This window comes from Molossus molossus, unplaced genomic scaffold (genome assembly GCF_014108415.1).
Source record: "Molossus molossus isolate mMolMol1 unplaced genomic scaffold, mMolMol1.p scaffold_m16_p_1, whole genome shotgun sequence".
In the NCBI taxonomy this organism is placed as follows: domain Eukaryota; kingdom Metazoa; phylum Chordata; class Mammalia; order Chiroptera; family Molossidae; genus Molossus; species Molossus molossus.
The window spans coordinates 201,277,554-201,296,210 of NW_023425344.1; the positions used below are offsets into that span (position 1 = coordinate 201,277,554).

At 40.0% G+C, this 18,657-nt stretch overlaps 1 protein-coding gene across 8 annotated transcripts in view; it reads right to left on the reverse strand.

The window, feature by feature from the left end:
• CSNK1G1 (casein kinase 1 gamma 1) overlaps positions 1 to 18,657 on the reverse strand; it is a 183,769-nt gene that overhangs the window by 25,316 nt on the left and 139,796 nt on the right. For all 8 annotated transcript variants that reach the window (XR_004958634.1, XR_004958635.1, XR_004958633.1 and 5 more), the window contains 6 exons: positions 17,472 to 17,623; positions 15,551 to 15,785; positions 10,946 to 11,031; positions 8,425 to 8,509; positions 8,001 to 8,149; positions 7,030 to 7,137 (listed from right to left, as the gene is read on the reverse strand). Coding sequence is in view for 5 of the 8 variants with exons in the window: in XM_036253516.1 (XP_036109409.1) it covers positions 7,030 to 7,137; positions 8,001 to 8,149; positions 8,425 to 8,509; positions 10,946 to 11,031; positions 15,551 to 15,785; positions 17,472 to 17,623 (815 nt within the window). In the remaining 3 variants the exon portion in view is untranslated. The remainder of the gene's footprint in view (positions 1 to 7,029; positions 7,138 to 8,000; positions 8,150 to 8,424; positions 8,510 to 10,945; positions 11,032 to 15,550; positions 15,786 to 17,471; positions 17,624 to 18,657) is intronic.

Genomic DNA, 18,657 nt, shown 5'->3' on the forward strand with positions numbered 1-18,657 from the left:
TGACACCTATACAGAACATTTTGGCTTCCCTTGTCAGTCTTCTAGACCTTATTTTATAGTCTTCAACTAGAATCAACAAGAATAGAGATTGAATAGTACCAAAGGTTAGCAATGAATATACTGTATTATATTCTCTCTTATCACACTTCCAAGATAAATTTTTTTTTAATGTAGTGGGAGTGAAATGAGGAAGAAAGAATGGTAAGGAAAGCATCATAAGAAATTTTGAGAATAAACCTTAATATGAAATGAAAAAAAGTTGGCAAGGTTATTGAAATATATACTTTAACAAAAATAAACACTTCCTTCTATTAAGCTCATAAAATAGAACCAAGTGTCCTATGCCAGACAGAGATTATACCATGTAATATGTCATTTGTGCTAAAAGTGACTTCCTGTATTCTACATACTTGATCATGTATCAAGGATGTTTGAAAATCACTGATAATAACCTGGAAGAAATTATTACCCATCTCAATGCTAGTAGGCCCACAGAGATGACAGTATCAATTCTGTGAAGCACTGAGAAAAACACAGGAACCACCCTAGAGGTTTAAAACTCACTACTTAAACCTGGCCCTATTTTTAATACTCTAAGACACCTTTCCTAGGGCATAATAATTTATCTAGGTAGGATTACTCCAGAATCGCCTTCCTACAAGGAGGTGCCTCAAAACACATGGTGTTTGCTAAAATAAAAGATATTGAAGAGCCTGGCCGATGTGGCTCGGTGGACTGAGCATCGTCCCACAGACTGAGAGGTTCCTGTTGGGTTCTGGGTCAGGGCACATGCCCGGGTGGCAGGTTCGATCCCCAGTAGGGGGAGTGTTTCTCTCTGATATCAATGTTTCTGTCTCACCCATCTGTCTCTAAAAAATCACTGAAAACATATTTTAAAAAACTGAAGAATGCACATGAACAGAAGAAAACTTTAATATAAAACAGAGAATTTAGAGCAATGGTGAGCAGCAGTGATTAGGTGAGAGAACGGTAGAAATTAAGAAAAAGATTGTATTTCAGTTTTGCACTTGCTTGTTTCAACGTCACCCATGGAGTTAAGATCCCAGGAATGAGGAGGGTAGTCCCATTCTGTCCCAAGCTCTATGCTGAAGGGTAGCAGATCATGTGTCATATTTCTACACCTGAGTTCCTGCTAGACTGGAGGCAGCAAGTTAGAAAATTACAAACATGTCAGAAGGAGGCAAATTATCTCTGAGCAATCTCATCTGTCCCTTCAACTAGTAAACTCGACCTTGCTAAAAACGAAGCAGTACTCTGTAAAAGGAAGGGAAGATAGAATTAATCAGCTTTCCAAAAACAAGGGCTACTGGTTCAGCCGGTGTGGCTCAGTGGTTGAGCGTTGAGCTGTGCACCCAGAGGTCACGGGTTCGATTCCCGGTCAGGACACATGCCCAGGTTATGGGCCTGATCCCTGGTGGGGGGCAAGCAGGAGGCAGTGGTCAATCGATGCTCTCTCTCATCGATGTTTCTATCTCCCTCTCCCTCTCACTTCCTCTCTCTCTAAAATCAATAAAGGAAAAAAAAGTTTAGAAAAAGGCTACTGGATTTTTAAAAAATAATAAAAGATATTCATTTTATGACGTTCTCTGACCATTTTGGTTATTTAGAAAATCTGGCCTAAACTCCCCTTTGGGCCCAGCTGGTGTGGCTCTGTGGTTGAGTATTGGACCCATAGACCAAGAGGTCACTGGTTTGATTCCCAATCAGGGCACATGCCCGAGTTTCGAGCTCGATCCCTAGTAGGTGATATGCAGGAGGTGGCCAATCAATGTTTCTATCTCTCTTTCCCTCTTCCCACCCCCTCTCTAAAAATTAATGAAACAAAAGAACAACAGAAAAACATATTAAGCTTCCCTTTGGAAAAGTTATGCTTATATCAAACTTCATTCAATAAGCACCACAGCACTAAAGCACACATTTTTCTAATGCTATATATTCCTAAATCCTGTATTTATTTAGATACAGACAAATAAATCTGAACCACTCTTTCACTGGAGGCACATCTTCTTTAGAACTCAATATGACTGAGCTCTTTTAGGTTTTGTTGTTTATTTCTTGTGTGTTTATAAGGTACTGAGTTAGTTTAAATATGGCCCTAGAAGGATGAAGGATCAGCTTGACTGATCTTAAATTCACATTTTCCTGTCTAGTCAAATTGGAGAATTTGAAAGTGAACAGTTCACCTAGTAGAAAATGACAAAGAATAAACTCTTTTCCTAAATATATGCTGCACATATAAAAATTAATAAGTACTATTTTGGGATTCAATATTATTAGGGGTAGGATACCATGTCTGGTAGAGTTTAATAGTTCCTGATGGCCAGTAAGACTCCAACCTCAAAACAGATCTGTTCTCCCTCACCTTGTAAGCCAAGTACCCTTTCTTCATATGCCCACAGAAAAGTGACCAAATAAAAGGAGTAGATGGCAGAAAAAGGAAATTACCAAAATGCTTAAAGTTCTAAAAGACCAGGAAGGGTGTACATCCTAGTTAATGCAATATCCTATATATAGCACGTTGAACAATCACATTGAATAAAACCATCAACAGTACAATATATGATACGACGCTCTAACCGCTGAGCCAAACCAGCCAGGGCTCTGGTTTTCTTTTGAAACCCATCCTCTACCTACTAGCAATCTTCAGCTGGAATACACAGCTAGTATTTCAAACTCAAGATGCCTAAATTCAAACTCCAAATGAGTTTCTCCCTCACATTTCCCATTTCTAGTAATAGTACCACCAGCCTCTTAATTATCCAGGCTTTACACCTCAGCAAAAGCTTGACTCTTCCTTCTCCCTCAACCCTGACATACATGTGGGCTGCTAATTCTGGTAGATTATATCCCTGTGTCATTTTTCAATTCTATTTCATTTTTACTACTACAGCCCATCAAGGGCCCTTTTACCTCTCAAGAGAACTCACTGTCCTCTTACTGGCCTGCAAGCTTGCTGCCAGGCTATTATTACCTTCTGGGTCAAAAGATTTCTAAAGCAAAGTTTTAATCATATCACTTCTCTGTTCCAAAACCTTTAGTGTTTAATCCCTACTGAAATTAAGTACCAATTCTTCAGCCCGGCATTCCAGAAGCTTCATTAAATGGCTCCAACCCATTTTCTTAGCCTATCTCCTTTATTCACACTATATATTTAGCAGAATGGAACTAGATAGTTTGCTGTTGCTCATTATTTCCTGCTTTGCTTGAAATGACTCTTTTATTTCCACTTAATTCTTGTAAAAACATTTCAAATGCAGCTTCTTTCATGAAACTCTGTCATGCTCAGACTACATGAAATGTCTCCTTCTTTCAATACCTGATGATGATAATTTGCAACTTGGGAAGCTTTATTTGTTGTCTTGTGTTATAGTTATCTGGGTACTTGGCTTATCTGCTTGTCAGTGCTTTGAGGACAAGGAATCCCTACTTATCCCGGTATCTCCAGGATATACTTTCACATAGTAGGTCCTCCGCCAGATTTACTGAGTCAAAGTTGCTGAAAAAAATATTAATTGTCACTAAAGTAAATATCTTTCAATCTCTCTCAAGGAGAGATTTTATTTTCTTCTTTTGCTGATTTCAAAACTTGAAAAGAGTTAGTCTAAAAGACCATACTATTTTCAATCACTAGAGTCATAAAAGGAACATATTTAGCTGCAACTAAAAAATACCCAAAAGCACAAGAAAACAACCCTAATGATGAAATATAAGCCATGAGACCACAGACTAAACACTGTGTAAAAGCTTAGCAGAGACCAGAAATCCATTTACCCACAGTGCACAGGGCAAAAAGAATTCTATCAAGCAAGGATTCAGAATCCTGCTAGGAATGATCTGCAAAATTTGCATTAATATGGGGCATTTCAATCCCTCAGCAGCCATGGGACACTTTAAAAACAAAAAAACCTCAGATCTTTAGATTAAATTCTTCAAAATGAAGCTTATCACCTTTCAGATGAGATATCCTAATTGCATGCAGCTGTTTAATGACCTTTCCTTTAAAAGTACATTGAGCCCAGCTGGTGCGACCCATATACCAAGAGGTCACTGGTTCGATTCCTGGTCAGGGCCAGTGGGGGGCATGCAGGAGGTGGCCAATCGATGTTCTGTCGCATTGATGTTCCTATCTTGCTCTCTCTCTCCCCTTCCTCTCTCTAAAAATCAATAAGAAAGAAAAAAAGTACATTGAAGTTCACTGTCCTTTCTCAGATACTGGGTATGACCTCATTTCCCACCTTGGCAATTTAGGTTTTCTTTTTCTTTAAATGTGTTTTTCTTGATATTTAGAGGGGAAGGGGAAGGGGAAGGGAGAGAGTGAGAATAGAAACATCGATCAACTGCCTCTTGCACAGGGCCTGAGCCTGAAACCCTGGCACATGCCCTGACTGGGAATCAAACCAGTGACCCCTTGGTACATGGGTTGACACTCAACCACTGAACCACACCAGCTAGGCAAGTTTTCAACCATCTCTTGTTCCCATACTTCTAACATCCATTCAAAACAGCAGAAATGATTATGAATTCACTGAACCAGAAAAGACCAGGAAAATCAAAGGAAACACGTTTTAGTTTTCAAATATTCCAAAAAACGTGAGCAGGCAGATATGTTGATTAGACTTCACTGATTACTTAAATTATTTATTTTTCCATATTTTTTCTATTTAAATGCATTTTCTTCTTTAGGCAAGTATCAATAAATGCATTTTCATTATAAGGTAATGTAATTACCTTATAACTTCATTAAAAAATTGTTAAGAAAAATATTACCCACAATACTACCTCTTAGAACATTAATTCTGTTAATATTTTGGCATCATCTCCTCCCATCTCCTCTCATCTTCCCTTCCCCTGAGGGGAAATCTTGAGGCACTTCTAATTTCCTCACTATACAAACCATAAACATTTTCAGGATGCTATAAGTTTGCCCAAATATTCTTTTAAGTGACTATATAACATTTACAAATCACTTTATTATAACTCAGTTTATTTGATAAAGGATTTGAGCTGGATCCATAACCATTCTTTGTAACTAGATAGGTGGGTCATTTCTAAAACTGCTACAAATGACACTGTGACAGTTTTATACACATAACTTAATCTATATCTTGGGTTGTTTTATTATGATTGATTCCAAGAGTAAGATTATCCTATCAAAGAGGACAGTAACTTTATCAAATTACTTTCTAGAGTATTTGTAACAATTTGCAAAGTCAAGAGCAATTTATGAGACTGTCAGTTTAACTGTGTACTCAACTATGCTTTTTGAAAAGGTGGTAGGAGCCCTGGCCGGTTTGGCTCAGTGGTTAGAGTGTCGGCCTGCAGACCAGAGAGTCCCGGGTTCGGTTCCCGCCAAGGGCCCGTACCTCGATTGCAGTTTGTCCCTGGCACTGGTTTGGGTCGTGTGGGTGGCAACCACTTGATGTGTCTCTCTCACATCAATGTCTCTCTCTCTCTCTTCCTCCCTCTCTCCCGTCACCTCTATCTGAAGATAAATGCAAAAAAAAAAAAAGTCCTTGGGTGAGGATAAAAAAATAATAAATAAATAAGGTGGTAGGTAAGAATAACTGCAGAATTATTCTGTTGTCAAATCAGAAGTCAGTCAAATTAAAACTTTTTGTTTTGTTATTCTTACCTGAGGATATTTTCCATTGAGTTTTTTTATAGAGAGGGAGGGAAGGGAGAGAGGGAGTACATATTTTGTATGTACTCCATTGTATATACGTGTATATATTTCTATATACTATTTTTTCCCCAATTTTTATTAATTTATTTTTGTTACAGTTGTTTCTTCTTTCCCCCCTACAGGCCCTCCCTCCCACCCCTATATACTATTTTTAACCTATGTATTTTCACATGTGCATGTGTAAGATAATAAGTGTTATTGCATTTTATTGTAAAAGTGTGAATATAAAAGAGTGGAGGAGAAAAAACAAGCTAATTTGATAGGTGATAATGATCATGTGTGTGTGTGCAAAAGTCACGTGTATCTAACTATTCATTATTCTTCATTGATTTATCTACAAAAGTCATTTTTCTTTTAATAATATATTATGATATAAAGATAATCATCATATTAATTTCCTTCCTATTCATTCAAATCACAGTTTCTCCTTTCATTAAAAACGTCGTCAAATTCATCGATTTTTTTTTTCAAATTCTCACCCAAGGATATTTTTCCATGTATTTTTAGATATAGTGGAAGAGAGGGAGGAAGGGGGAGAGAAAGAGAGGGAGAGAGAAACATTAATGTGAGAGAGACACATTGATTGGTTGCCTCCCACATGACCCTGACTGGGGCCGGGGATCGAACCTGCAACCCAGGTATGTGCCATTGACCAGAAATCGAATCCAAGACCCTTTGGTCCACAGGCCAATGCTTTAACTCCTGAGCCAAAAAGGTCAGGGCAAATCCATTGATTTTTTTGTGTGTGTGTTTACCTCCTCTGTCTTGAGGCTAAGAGAAGATTCTCATTCAGACCACTATTTTTCCAAATCATGAATACGGAAAAAGAGATGACATGTCCTTCTGTGGAGTGGCCTAAAGCAAGGCTGAGTCTTCATTCATAACTCTAGAGTTAACCTGGGTACAGGGCCAGAGATAGAGTGGAGGTGCCAGTTCATTCCCAGGTCATCTGGAAGTCCAAATTACCCATCCTTCCTAACCAGCAAGGGGAAACCAGCACTGGCAAGAGTGCACCATGGAGTGCCAATGAGACTCAAAGTGGGCCAGCCTGGCCATCCTATATGTCCAGCAGGTCCTTTCAGCCAACAGATTCTGACAGGCCCAGGTTCTCTAGAGTGGATGCTTCATGTAAGGCATCTGGCTATATCTGAGTGCCATTACACAAACCCTGAGGGATGCTAGAACGCCACAGCACACCAGTGAAAACTGACAAGGACTTTTTCTTTGATTTCAACATATACACTTAAGCAAAGAAGCTGAAGAATGTGGGTGTTAACATTAACCACAAATAAAGGGAATGTCTAAAATGAAGGTCCAACACATACCTGATTTCGTAGAGGCTGCTGTTGTGATGGCCGATCCCTGTGTGTGTGGCTTTCTCGAGTTACAGCAGATGCACCAGAATCTACATGAACTGACCCTACTGGGGTAGGCTAGAAAAAGATAACAAAAAGTCAAATGGGGAAAACAGGTCCAACTTAATGCCTCTGCAAAGGATAGTATCATTCAAATTCTAACAGAATGGTGGTAATTATTTCCAGACACCAAGGGCAGTTTCAAGTCTTCTTGTCTTTAGTTTGCTTAGCTGCAAAAGGGATGCAGGCAGCTTGGTCCTCAATAGTTCACTGGAGAGTAGCTTACCTTTGAAAATAAAAAAAACATCTTGCAGTGATGTTTGTTAGCATGCTCTCGGGCGCTATGACTCCTGGCCAGAAGAGCAAATTCAAAAGTGTCCTATGGTGCTAAGTTATACTCCTACTGAAGTCAATCACCATAACAACTTATGTAGCACCAGCTTCTGCATTATTCAAATGAAAATTCTTCTTAAAAACTGGCTTAGCCTGGCTGGTGTGGCTCAGTGGATTCAGCATTGTTCCATGGACTGAGAGGCCCCAGTTCAATTCCTGGTCAGGGCACATGCCAGAGTTGCAGGTTTGATCCCCAGTAGGAGGCATGCAGGAGGCGGCCCATTGATATTTCGCTCTCACATCAATGTTTCTCTCCCTCTTTCTCTCTCTCTCTCTAAAAAATCAGTAAGAACATATTTTTAACAAAAATAGCTTAAATTCTGGTCTCTCAGGACTATGGTCATAATCTTAAAAGCATATAAAGGGAGTTACTCCTAATTCTTAACCCTAGTAAGAGAAGTTTATGCATTACCCTGAAAAGGTTGGTAACTGTAAAATCTACAGTCAAAGGAATGTTTTTTATCCCACCGATTTAAGCAGAAAGTCTGCCGAGGAAAGGGGTGAGGTAGTGCTGGTCTGAGGTGAGGAGGTAAAAAGAGGATACTCACAATAGGCCTCCCGACCCAATCGTAGGCGTAGTCAAAAGTGTAGCCTTTCCTTTCAAAGAGTTCTGTGAAGAGGGTCCGTAAATACTCATAGTCAGGTTTTTCAAAGAAATCTAATCGCCTGACATATCTCAGGTAGGTTGCCATCTCCTCTGTTAGGAAAGAGGTGAAAGACCATGCTCATTGACCGAATGCATCCCGTGGGCAGAAGCTCTGGGCCAAGCAAGGAATATGGTACTGGCTATTTGACACTGGTATTTCCATGGACCAACCAAAATGACAAAACCTATCTTAGTCTAAATAACAATAAAAGAAAATTTAAGTTTTCTGGAGAGCACCTTTATCTAAAGTAGAGAACCCAAGTCATGGTCTTCATCTACTTCAAAGACTTAGTCACATTCACTGGAGTGTCCTTTTGGCATCTTACCTGGGAAGTTTTCACAGAGTGCTTCAATGGGAGTATTCCTTTTGGTGTCACCAATTTTTTGATATCTCTCTTTTAATGTATCAGCCTGTAGAGAGTAAAGAGAGAGAGTTATTTGGAAAGAGGTGCTAAGTATGGGAGGTCCAGTATATTTGGGAACATAATGGTTGTTTCACTCAAACTGGCAGGATTTGTTAGATAGTGTTAGAGAGAAAAACAATTGAGACTAGCAAAAAGCAAATGTAGAAGAGATGATTTTTTTTTATTTATTTTTTATTTTATTTTTTGCATTTATTTTCAGATAGCGTGGGAGGGAGAAAGGGAGGAAGAGACAGAGAAACATCGATATGAGAAAGACACATCGACTGGTGGCCACCCACAAGTCGAGGGCAAACTGCAACCGAGGTACGTGCCCTTAACGGGAACTGAACCCGGAACCCTCTGGTCTGCAGGCCGACGCTCTAACCGCTGAGCCAAAATGGCCAGGGCTATTTATTTATTTTTTAATCCTCACCTGAGGATATTTTTCTATTTATGTTCAGATAGAGTGGGAGGGAGGGAGACAGAGAGAGAGAGCGATGTGAAAGAGACACATCGCCTGGCTGCCTCCCGCACGACCCTGACCAGGGCTGGGGACGAACTGCAACCAAGGTACGTGCCCTTGATAGGAATCGAACCCGCGATTCATTGGTCTGTGGGCCTACGCTGAGCCAAACCAGCCAGGGCAAGAGATGATGTTTTTAAATATGTACAAAGCATCTTCTTTGTTCTGGAATGTTTACTTGAAAATATATTTAGTAGTCTCAGATAAACACCATCAAATGAGACAAGTGGCTAGGATAAGAAAATAAAAATATCATCTAGCAATTATTTTCAAAATTGGCCACTAGGGTTCAAAAGTGATTCAGCCTTGTCCTGGCCAGTGTGCCTCAGTTGGAATGTTGTCCCATACACAGAGGGTTCAGTTTCTGTTCAGGGCATGTGCCCAGGTTGTGGGTTCCATCCCTGTGCAGGAAGCAACCAGTTGATGTTTTTCTCTCTCTCTCCCTCTGGAATCAATAAAAGAAAAAGTGATTCAGCTCTATGACAAGATAAAAAATATTGATAATCAATTAGGGGCAGATAGATGGCTCTACATATTTACTGTGAAGTTTAAACAGAAAAAAACCAAGAAGTAGAAAACAATGTCTTTCTACAATGTGGTTCCATAGGAAAAAATGTTATCTATGATATAGGCATGGCTAACAGATAGGTTTGATATATGTCAGTGGCTCAAAAGCGAAGTTTGGTTTGCTCAGGACTATAGTCAGAGAGCTCCTGGAGCTTGGACCAACAATGTGGTCTCAAGAGAATCTCTTGAGACTCCACCTAGCTTGCTATACCCAGCTTTAAGCAATGATGTTCTACATTAAGTTGGAGAAATTTCAGATCTACATCTATCATGAAAATTATTCATGGATCATGAGAAAGTTTCAAGCAATTAATAATACATACATGAATACATTGTTTAGCCATATAATGAGCAAACAGGATGTGAAACTTTATTTGACAATTGTCAATATCAATGTGAAGATATATATGACTAGGAGAAGACCATGGAGGAGATGTTAAGAGTTAAGGAGAAGAAATGTAATCTTCCCAAAGGGAAGGGGGTAGAAGCCTTACTTTTCAGGACAATGTTCTAGAGAGCACAGCGAAATCCATCATTCTGCCGTTTTGGAGGTGGTACAGGGTATATGCATACCCAAAGCTACTGATTAATTCTTTCCATACTAACATGTTGATATAAATTACAACTCAAACATAACTATCTAAAGGGATTTAACATGGCTTAGAAGCTTACCATTTTTTAGTCTATAGCCAGAGGCACAGAGTAATTACAATGGTTATATTTATAATTAATAATTAACAATGACACAAATGTACTGTACCTACCAACGGAAGCCTACTGAAACTACATGTTTCGCAAGGAATGGCTATTGTCTACATAGGCATTTATTCAATAAAACGCTTGAACAGCAACGTTAAACCTGGCTTTTTGTTTTAGTTCAGGTGAGCACTCAGCCTATATTGGATGAACAAATATTTCTAGTTTCCTATAGGGACACACCCAGCCCTGCTGGCCTTGCTGGTAAAATATGCAGCAGCTGCTGTCAATTTGTTATAGAAATTCCCCCAACACACTGGGAACACTCATCTTGCTACAAAATGGTAGTGGAAGAGGCATACTGACAGAGAGAAAAGCAGCACTGCCATGGCTGGGAGGGAACCAAGGAAGAGATTATAGAAAATCCAAAAGCAAGGAAGAATGATTCAGATGGGGAAGAAGACAAATGTGAGCAAAACAAGAGCTTCCAAAAGCCCAGGTGAGCATTTACAATATAGACTAATGTAACTAGTTCCTGCTTCTCATCTCTGTAGCCAATCATCCCCTTTGTGCTTCTTGCAGACATCAAGTCAGCAACCCCTTCATTAACAACTGAGTATTGTAACAAAGCCCTCCACTGAGCACTTTCAAGGGTACCTTGAGTCCTTGCCAGGGCAGGCTGCCTCGAAGGAAATACATGAACATATGGCCTAGGGCTTCCAAATCATCCCGCCGGCTTTGCTCTAAAAGGGAAGATAGATCACACATTACATTTGCAGTTAATAAAGTGGAAAGGGAATCAAAAACAGTCCATTCAGAAATCCTTCTGCTCTGTAAAGGCTCTGCTTACTAATTCTTTGATTATCTAAACCAGGGATAGTATTTGTGCACCTCTTTTGCGTAGATCTGTCACTGGCAAGTAAATATCAAGTGAAAAGAGCAAATCCTAAACTAAAACCAAGTCCAAATCACTAAACAATGCGTAACCACCACTCACTCAATGCTGTCACTGTCCTGAAAGTAAGATCATTTAAATGAAACGTTATTTTCAGTATATGGATTACAATTATCCCTGGTTACGATTAGAGAAGGTGAGCAGCTGAAACTGTTAAAACCTTTCACTCTGGCTAGGCCTGGGAAGACACAAGCTGCACAATGCCTGGCATACATGGATAGTGCTTTTTATTTATCATAAAAATTAATTAAAAATATCAAAATTTAATTTGATATAATCAAACATCAATGTATAATCTCAGCTTCATTCCATTTGTGCCATGTTCCATAATAGCTACCTTAAGAAAATTTTAAAATTTATTACGAAGGTGCACTTTATGGGCATATAAAATAGGATCCTCACATTCTGGGAGCTTATCATGTAAGACAAGTTGCTGGATTTTTCTTTTATTTAAAAAAATTTTTTTCCCCTTTATTGACTTTTTAAAAAGAGAGAGATAGAGCCCTGGCTAGTTTGGCTCAGCGGTTAGAGTGTCGGCCTGCGGTCCGGAGAGACCCGGGTTCGGTTCCCGCTAAGGGCACGTACTTCGGTTGCAGTTTGTCCCCGGCCCTGGTTGGTCGTGTGGGTGGCAGCCACTCGATGTGTCCCTTCACGTCGATGTTTCTCACTCTCTCTCCCTTCCTCTCTCTCCCACCCACTCTACCTGTACAAAAAAATGGAAAAATATCCTCGGGTGAGGAAAAATAAAAAAAAAAAATAGATAAAAAAGAAAGAGAGAGATAGAAACATCGATGAGAGAGAACATAGACTGGTCCCCTCCAGCATGTACCCCACTGGAGATTTGGCCCACGACCTGGGCATGTGCCCAGACTGGAAACGGAACCGGTGACCTATTGGTGCATGGGTCGATGCTCAACCACTGAGCCACACCAGCAAAGTGGTTTTTCTTTCGTTTAATTGGAATGATTAAAATAATAAAAAATTGTAGGATAGTTAATAAAAAATTGTAACTTCATCTCAGAAAACATCCTATACCACCTTTGGTTATCAGGTTGTACATGCCTTCATTTCTAATTTACTAATTATGGTTCATTTCAGACATTTTATGTGTTTATTTTTCAGAATCAAGTTTAGGGATTTATAAAAAAAAATTACAGAAGCAAGACTAAGGGGCTTCCTTAAATTTGACCATGTTTCATTGTGTATAAAGTAAAACCCAGGGAATCAGGGAGGTGGGAAAGCTACTCTGCTAACTCACAATACTAAAGCACAACATGTTTTACTGCAGCCATCAATTATGGGCAATTTGCATGAAAAAGAGAGAATGGTACTCTACTGGATAGAAAAACAAAGAAAAGGCAACTTTCCAATTTGCTGTTTGAAGGAGGTTTTTGGAAAGGTCAGTCACTAAAGGCACCCTGATAAGATATATAAATAACATAAAATTGAAGTTATCTGAAAAAGAATAAAAAAAAAAACAACAGCAAAACCAGGAGCTACTGTCTACTCGGCTTGCCTGAAGTTTGCAATAAATTTTATAGGTAATTGAAAACAAAAAGCCATTAGACAAAAGCAGAGTTTGTTAACAGAACTTAAAGATAAAATAAATTAAAAAGAAAACAGAAGCAGGGTCAATCGAGGCCTCCCTCAAATTAGGGCAGATAGAGAAATAACACCCTGCAGTTTCTCACACTATATCACACCTACTCATCAGCACTCCATTTTTATATCGACTTCCTGTAACGAGGCCCCTTGGTAATAAAACACTCACTGCACAAATGGTTGCACTTAAGTTAGTTGAGCACAAGAGGGCGGAACTCCCCATGTTTTCCATATTGATCAGCCCTACAGAAAAAAAAGGCCAACTTCTTTCTCTTCACTGCAAAGGCCATTCATTATAAACTGAGATTTTAAAAAATAAACAAAATTTAAGCCCACTGGAATAAGTAATACAGTAACATTCAAAAACTGAGAACCATGAAAAATAGCTGTGGACTATAGGGTAACAGAATAAACCATGGTTGTGGAGTCAGGTCATCTAGCTCTTGATCCAACCTTTCCATTCATTTAATCCATGTGAAATTCAGCATGATCAAATCATCTACTTTGGGCCTAACTGTCCTCAACTGAAAAATAAAGTGGTTGCTTTAGATAATCTGAAAAGTAATTTTCCATTTCTAAAATAACCTATGATAATTTAAGCCATTAGGACCTTTTTTTTTTAAATCCTCACTCAAGGACATTTTTTACATTTATCTTCAGAGCAGGAGGGAGAGAGGGAGAAGAGACAGAGAGAAACATTGATGTGAGAGACACATCAACTGGCTGCCACCCACACCGCCCCAACCAGGGCTGGGGACAAACTGCAACCAAGGTATGTGCCATCTAACCCCTGAGCCAAACTGGCCAGGGCGAAACAAATTTTTTTTTTTTTAATCCTCACCTGAGGACATTTTTCCATTTTTGTTCAGATAGAGCAGGAGGGAGAGAGAGGAAGAGAGAGAGTGAGAGTGAGAGAGAGAGAGAGAGAGAGAGAGAGAAACATCGATGTGAAAGGGACATATCGAGTGGCTGCCACCCGCATGACCCAACCAGGGTGGGGGACAAACTGCAGCCAAGGTACATGCCCTTAGCGGGAACCGAACCCAGGGCTCTGTGGACCACAGGCTGACGCTCTAACCACTGAGCCAAACCGGCCAGGGCCAAACGTATTTTTTTTAAATTACCATGGAACCTTGTCTCCAAATAGAATCTTCCATGAAAGACCAATATATAAGACAGATAAAAAGGGAAGCTTTTCTGGAGAAGCTGGTGGGGAGCCCCAGGTCAGGGCCCTGCGGACTTGGCCTTCCACTCTTCTTCAGGCTTCTCTCACAAATCCTCTCCACTAGATTAGTTTCTCTCACAAGAGAGGCCACTTGCCTTGATTTAGGGCTTTTTCAAATATTTGTGCAAACTATCTATCCTGAAGAAAATGCAAGACTCATGGAAAAGCAAGTATATTTCACTGAACAAGACATAAGCTCTTCCTTAAAAAATTATGCACAGCAAACAGCAGTCTAATCCATGTTTTAGTGAAGAACTCTTCCCCAAAGCAGATACCAGTTTGATGTCATATATAAGGTCATCCGTACCAAACTTAACACTAAACTTACTCAAATGCTATCACATTAATACAGTAATTCAATTACCCACACTGCTAAGAAAGTAAGCATTTGGAAACAGTACTGTTAACCCTTGAATAACATGGGGTTTAAGGGTGCTGACTGCCTGCAGTAAAAAAATCCACATGTAACTCTTGACTCCCCAAAAAGCTAATTACTAATACCCCACTGTTGACTGGAAGCTTTACAGATAACACAGTCGATTAGCACTTATGTATTTATTTATTTATTATCCTCACCTGGACATTTTTCCATTTTTTGTTCAGAAAGAGTGGGAGAAAGATGTGTAGAGAGAGAGAAACATCGACATGAAAGGGACACATCGAGTGGTTGCCTTCTGCATGACCCAACCAGGGCTTGGGACAAACCACAACCGAGGCATGTGCCCTTAGTGGGAACTGAACCCAGGTCTCTCTGGACCCAGACCAACGCTCTAACCGCTGAGCAAAACCAGCCAGGGCGCATGTATTTATTTTTTTTACGTATTATACATTGTCCTGGTTTTTTTGTTTGTTTGTTAATCCTCACCCAAGGACCTTTTCTCATAGATTTTTAGAGAAAGGGAAGGGAAAAGAGAGAGAAACATCGATGTGACAGACACACATCAATTGTTTGCCTTCTGCACAACCCCAACAGGGGCTGGGAATTGAACCCACAGCCCAGGTACGTGCCCTTGACCAGGAATCGAATCGGTGACCCTTTGGTGTGCAGGCCGGAAACCGAACCCGGGACTCTTTGGTCTGCAGGCAGATGCTCCAACCACTGAGCCAAACCGGCCAGGGCTATATATTGTATTCTTACAATCAAGTAAGCTACAAAAAAGAAAATGTTAAGAAAAAATCATAAAGAAAATACATTTATAGTATTCATTAAAAAAAAAAAAACTATATAAGTGGATCTGTGAAGTTAAACCCATGTTGTTCAAGGGTCAACTATATAAAGAATTAAAATCCATAAGTTGTCAATAGGATACTCAGGAAAATCACTAACTTACCATCTTAAATTCTTAAATATAAAAATCACTTACCTTGTGAAGCAATAAGAATCACAAGTTGCAATGCACAATAGGGACAAAGTGTTATTGGAATAAAAAGTTGTTTTAAAAACCTGTCCTGTTCATGAAGGAGAAAAAAATAAACACACCTTTGCCAAGATGCGTGTTGATAGACATATATCTTGCAGTTCCAGTTAAACTTTTGTGCTCCCTGTAAGGTATATGTTTTTTGGTTTCAGGGTCAATGTATTCCTTGGCCAGTCCAAAGTCTATAATGTGTATAACATGCTCTTTCTTATTGCCTTGTCGGCCAATCAGGAAGTTCTCTGGCTTGACATCTCGGTAAATGAGATTCTTTGAGTGCACATATTCCATTCGAGAAAGCTGAAAGAGAAAAAACATTTACTTTATCGGCCCAAGGTTTTATTTGCTAAACCTTATAATGTTACAATTTGCAAATGAGAAACAGAATTGTTTTTTTTAAATTGATTTTTTAGAGAGAGAGGGGAAGGGAGAAAAAGATAGAGACATCAATGTGAGAGAGAAACATCAATCGGCCGCCTCCTACACGACCCCTACTAGGGATCAAGCCCCCAACCCGGACATGTGCTCTGACCAGGAATCAAACTGGGACCTCTCAGTCCATGGGACAACGGTCAATCCACTGAGTCATACTGGCCAGGCAGAATTAAGTGCTTTTATGCTATTTCAGAATGTAAGCATTTGAGAGGCAAGAAGTATTTATTCCCAGACAGGATAGCAAAATATTTGGCAGCCTTTGAAGACAATACCACTGCCACATTCACCTCCTGCCCACACCTTTCTATCAGTTAAACGGGACTCCCCAATTCAAATCCCTTAATTGCAGAAATAAGGAAAGTGAGACCCACAGAAGTTAATACTGGATTAATATCAGATACCTAATTAGTAACAAAGATAAAGGTGCAGTTTATATGTGAAAGTAAAAATAGCCCAAAATAATAATCATAAAATTATCTCAAATTTCATTAAGTTCATTTCTAGCCTCAAAGCTTTTTAATACTTAGTATAGAAAGGGAAGCACAGACATTTGAATTTTGGGCTCCAAATATAAAGTCAATTTTCCAACATTTCCGAGTTTTTTGCTGTAAAGTGGAGACCATCACCATCTCAGACCAATAAAGATGCATCTGCATCCTCCCCTGAGCGGCTGACAAACTTCTCAAAGCAACTGTTCCTCAAACTGGTAATGGTGTGTAATTTGGCAGGAGCTGAGAAAGCTGCCTCTTCAGCTGTGTAATTCTCTGAGCATTGAAGGCCAGAGAACTAAAAGGAGGTTTCTTGGTCACACAATTTCAAAACCTGATTGTTAGGGCAGTGGGTTACATCTTCGATCTCTTTTTGGATGCAACAGCAAGGGGAGAGGGAGGACATGACAAAATCTTACAGTCGTGTGTTTAAACCTATAAATAAAACATCTAAGAAATATGCATTTGTAAAACTTCACCTAATCATCCTTTCTCCCTACCCTAAATTATATGCTTCCACGTCAGATAAGGGCAGGGTACTGTTCAGAGATGCAATCCCCCCTCCCCTTTATTGATTTGAGAGAGAGAAGAATGGAGAAGGAGAGAGATAGAAACATCAATGAGAAAGAACATTGGCTGCCTCCTGCATGACCCCACTGGGAACTGAGCTCACAACCTGGGCATGAGCCCTGACTGAAATCCAACTGGCGACCTCTTGGTGCATGGGTCGACGCCCAATCACTGAGCCATACTGGTTGGGCAGAGGTGCAAATTTTTTAAATAGAGCAAAGAGTATATGCAGTGTGACTTCTCTGGGTTAGCCCTTTTTGCTGCAGCCAGCTTCCTAGAAGGCCATTAAGACTGTGAGTGTGGCCCTGGCCAGTTTGGCTCAGCGGTTGAGCGTCAGCCTGCGGATCAGAGAGTCCCGGGTTCAGTTCCCGCTAGGGGCACATACCACAAAAAAAAAAAAAAAAAAAAGACTGTGAGTGTGCATTCACAAAAAAGGACAAAAGGATGTGTCGGGGGTGGGGGGCCTGACTATCCTTTTGCAATACCAACTTACCAACTGGATGGCTATCATTAACACAGTCTTCAAAGTAAAAGTTCGGTCACAGAGGTCAAACAAGTCCTCCAAGCTAGGGCCGAGGAGCTCCAGCACCATGGCATTGTATTTCCCACATGGTCCAAAGTAATACACCTGTGGGAGACCTTCACCTGAAAGCAGAGAGGAAGTAGGGGTACAGAATGAGGGACATATAAACCAAAATATGAGATAGCTGTATCAGCATTGAGTAGAAATAAAGAAAGTACAATTTTTGAGATTTCCATTTTCTTTCATAGTCCTTACTGGAGAACTAAACTGAGCACAATAGCTTCAAAGGGAACTAATAAAGGGTGGGAACGGCTAGGCCAAGTTGTTGCGCAATAAGTTCAAATGAGCAGTTATTTAACACCAGAGTGCCAAAGACATTTCTACTGCAATGTAAGACCAGGAATGGTCTCTGATCCATTACTTGATCAGAGTTTAAACTATTCTTCCCCAAGGATGCCCAAAAGTACACTATCATAACAGGTTCAAAAGATGGCTTGCTGAGCTCAAAGCCCAGGCAGGCTAACAGACCCTGTTGCATTAGCTGGTTTAATATGCATTTCCTATGTTTACTGCCAAAGCCACAAATGAAGCTGTTTGCAACTGTTGCCCCAAGGGCAAATCAGACTGAAGGGGTGAAGTCACAGAGGGTATAGCCTGGCTCTCTTCCCACAGGGAGGCTACATAGTTTCCTGTTTTCTATTAGCTGGAGCAAAGTCAACAGACAGGGTTTGGTTACTGACAAGTAATTATGAAAAGAAAAAAAGAAAAAATACATGGCTGGGTTTTCCCCAGATTTAAAACTCATAGCTATAAGAAGCCAAAATCTGGACTCTCTTACTTAAGTGGCAACTTGTGATGAATTTCCTCCTTAAAGTGGATTGTAGATATGAGGTATATAGTAAATATGTGTTAGATAACACCAGGTGAAAAGTGATTATGAATGAAGCCCAGAACATTTTTTTTTCTTTATTGATTTTAGAGAGAGAGGAAGGGAAAGGAAGAGAGAGATAGAAACATAGATGAGAGAGAACATCAACTGGCCGCCTCCTGCACCCACCCACTGGGGATTTGGCTCATAATCTGGGCATGTGCTCTGACCAGGAATAGAACCAGTGACCTCTTGGTGCATGGGTCAACACTCAACCACAGAGCCACA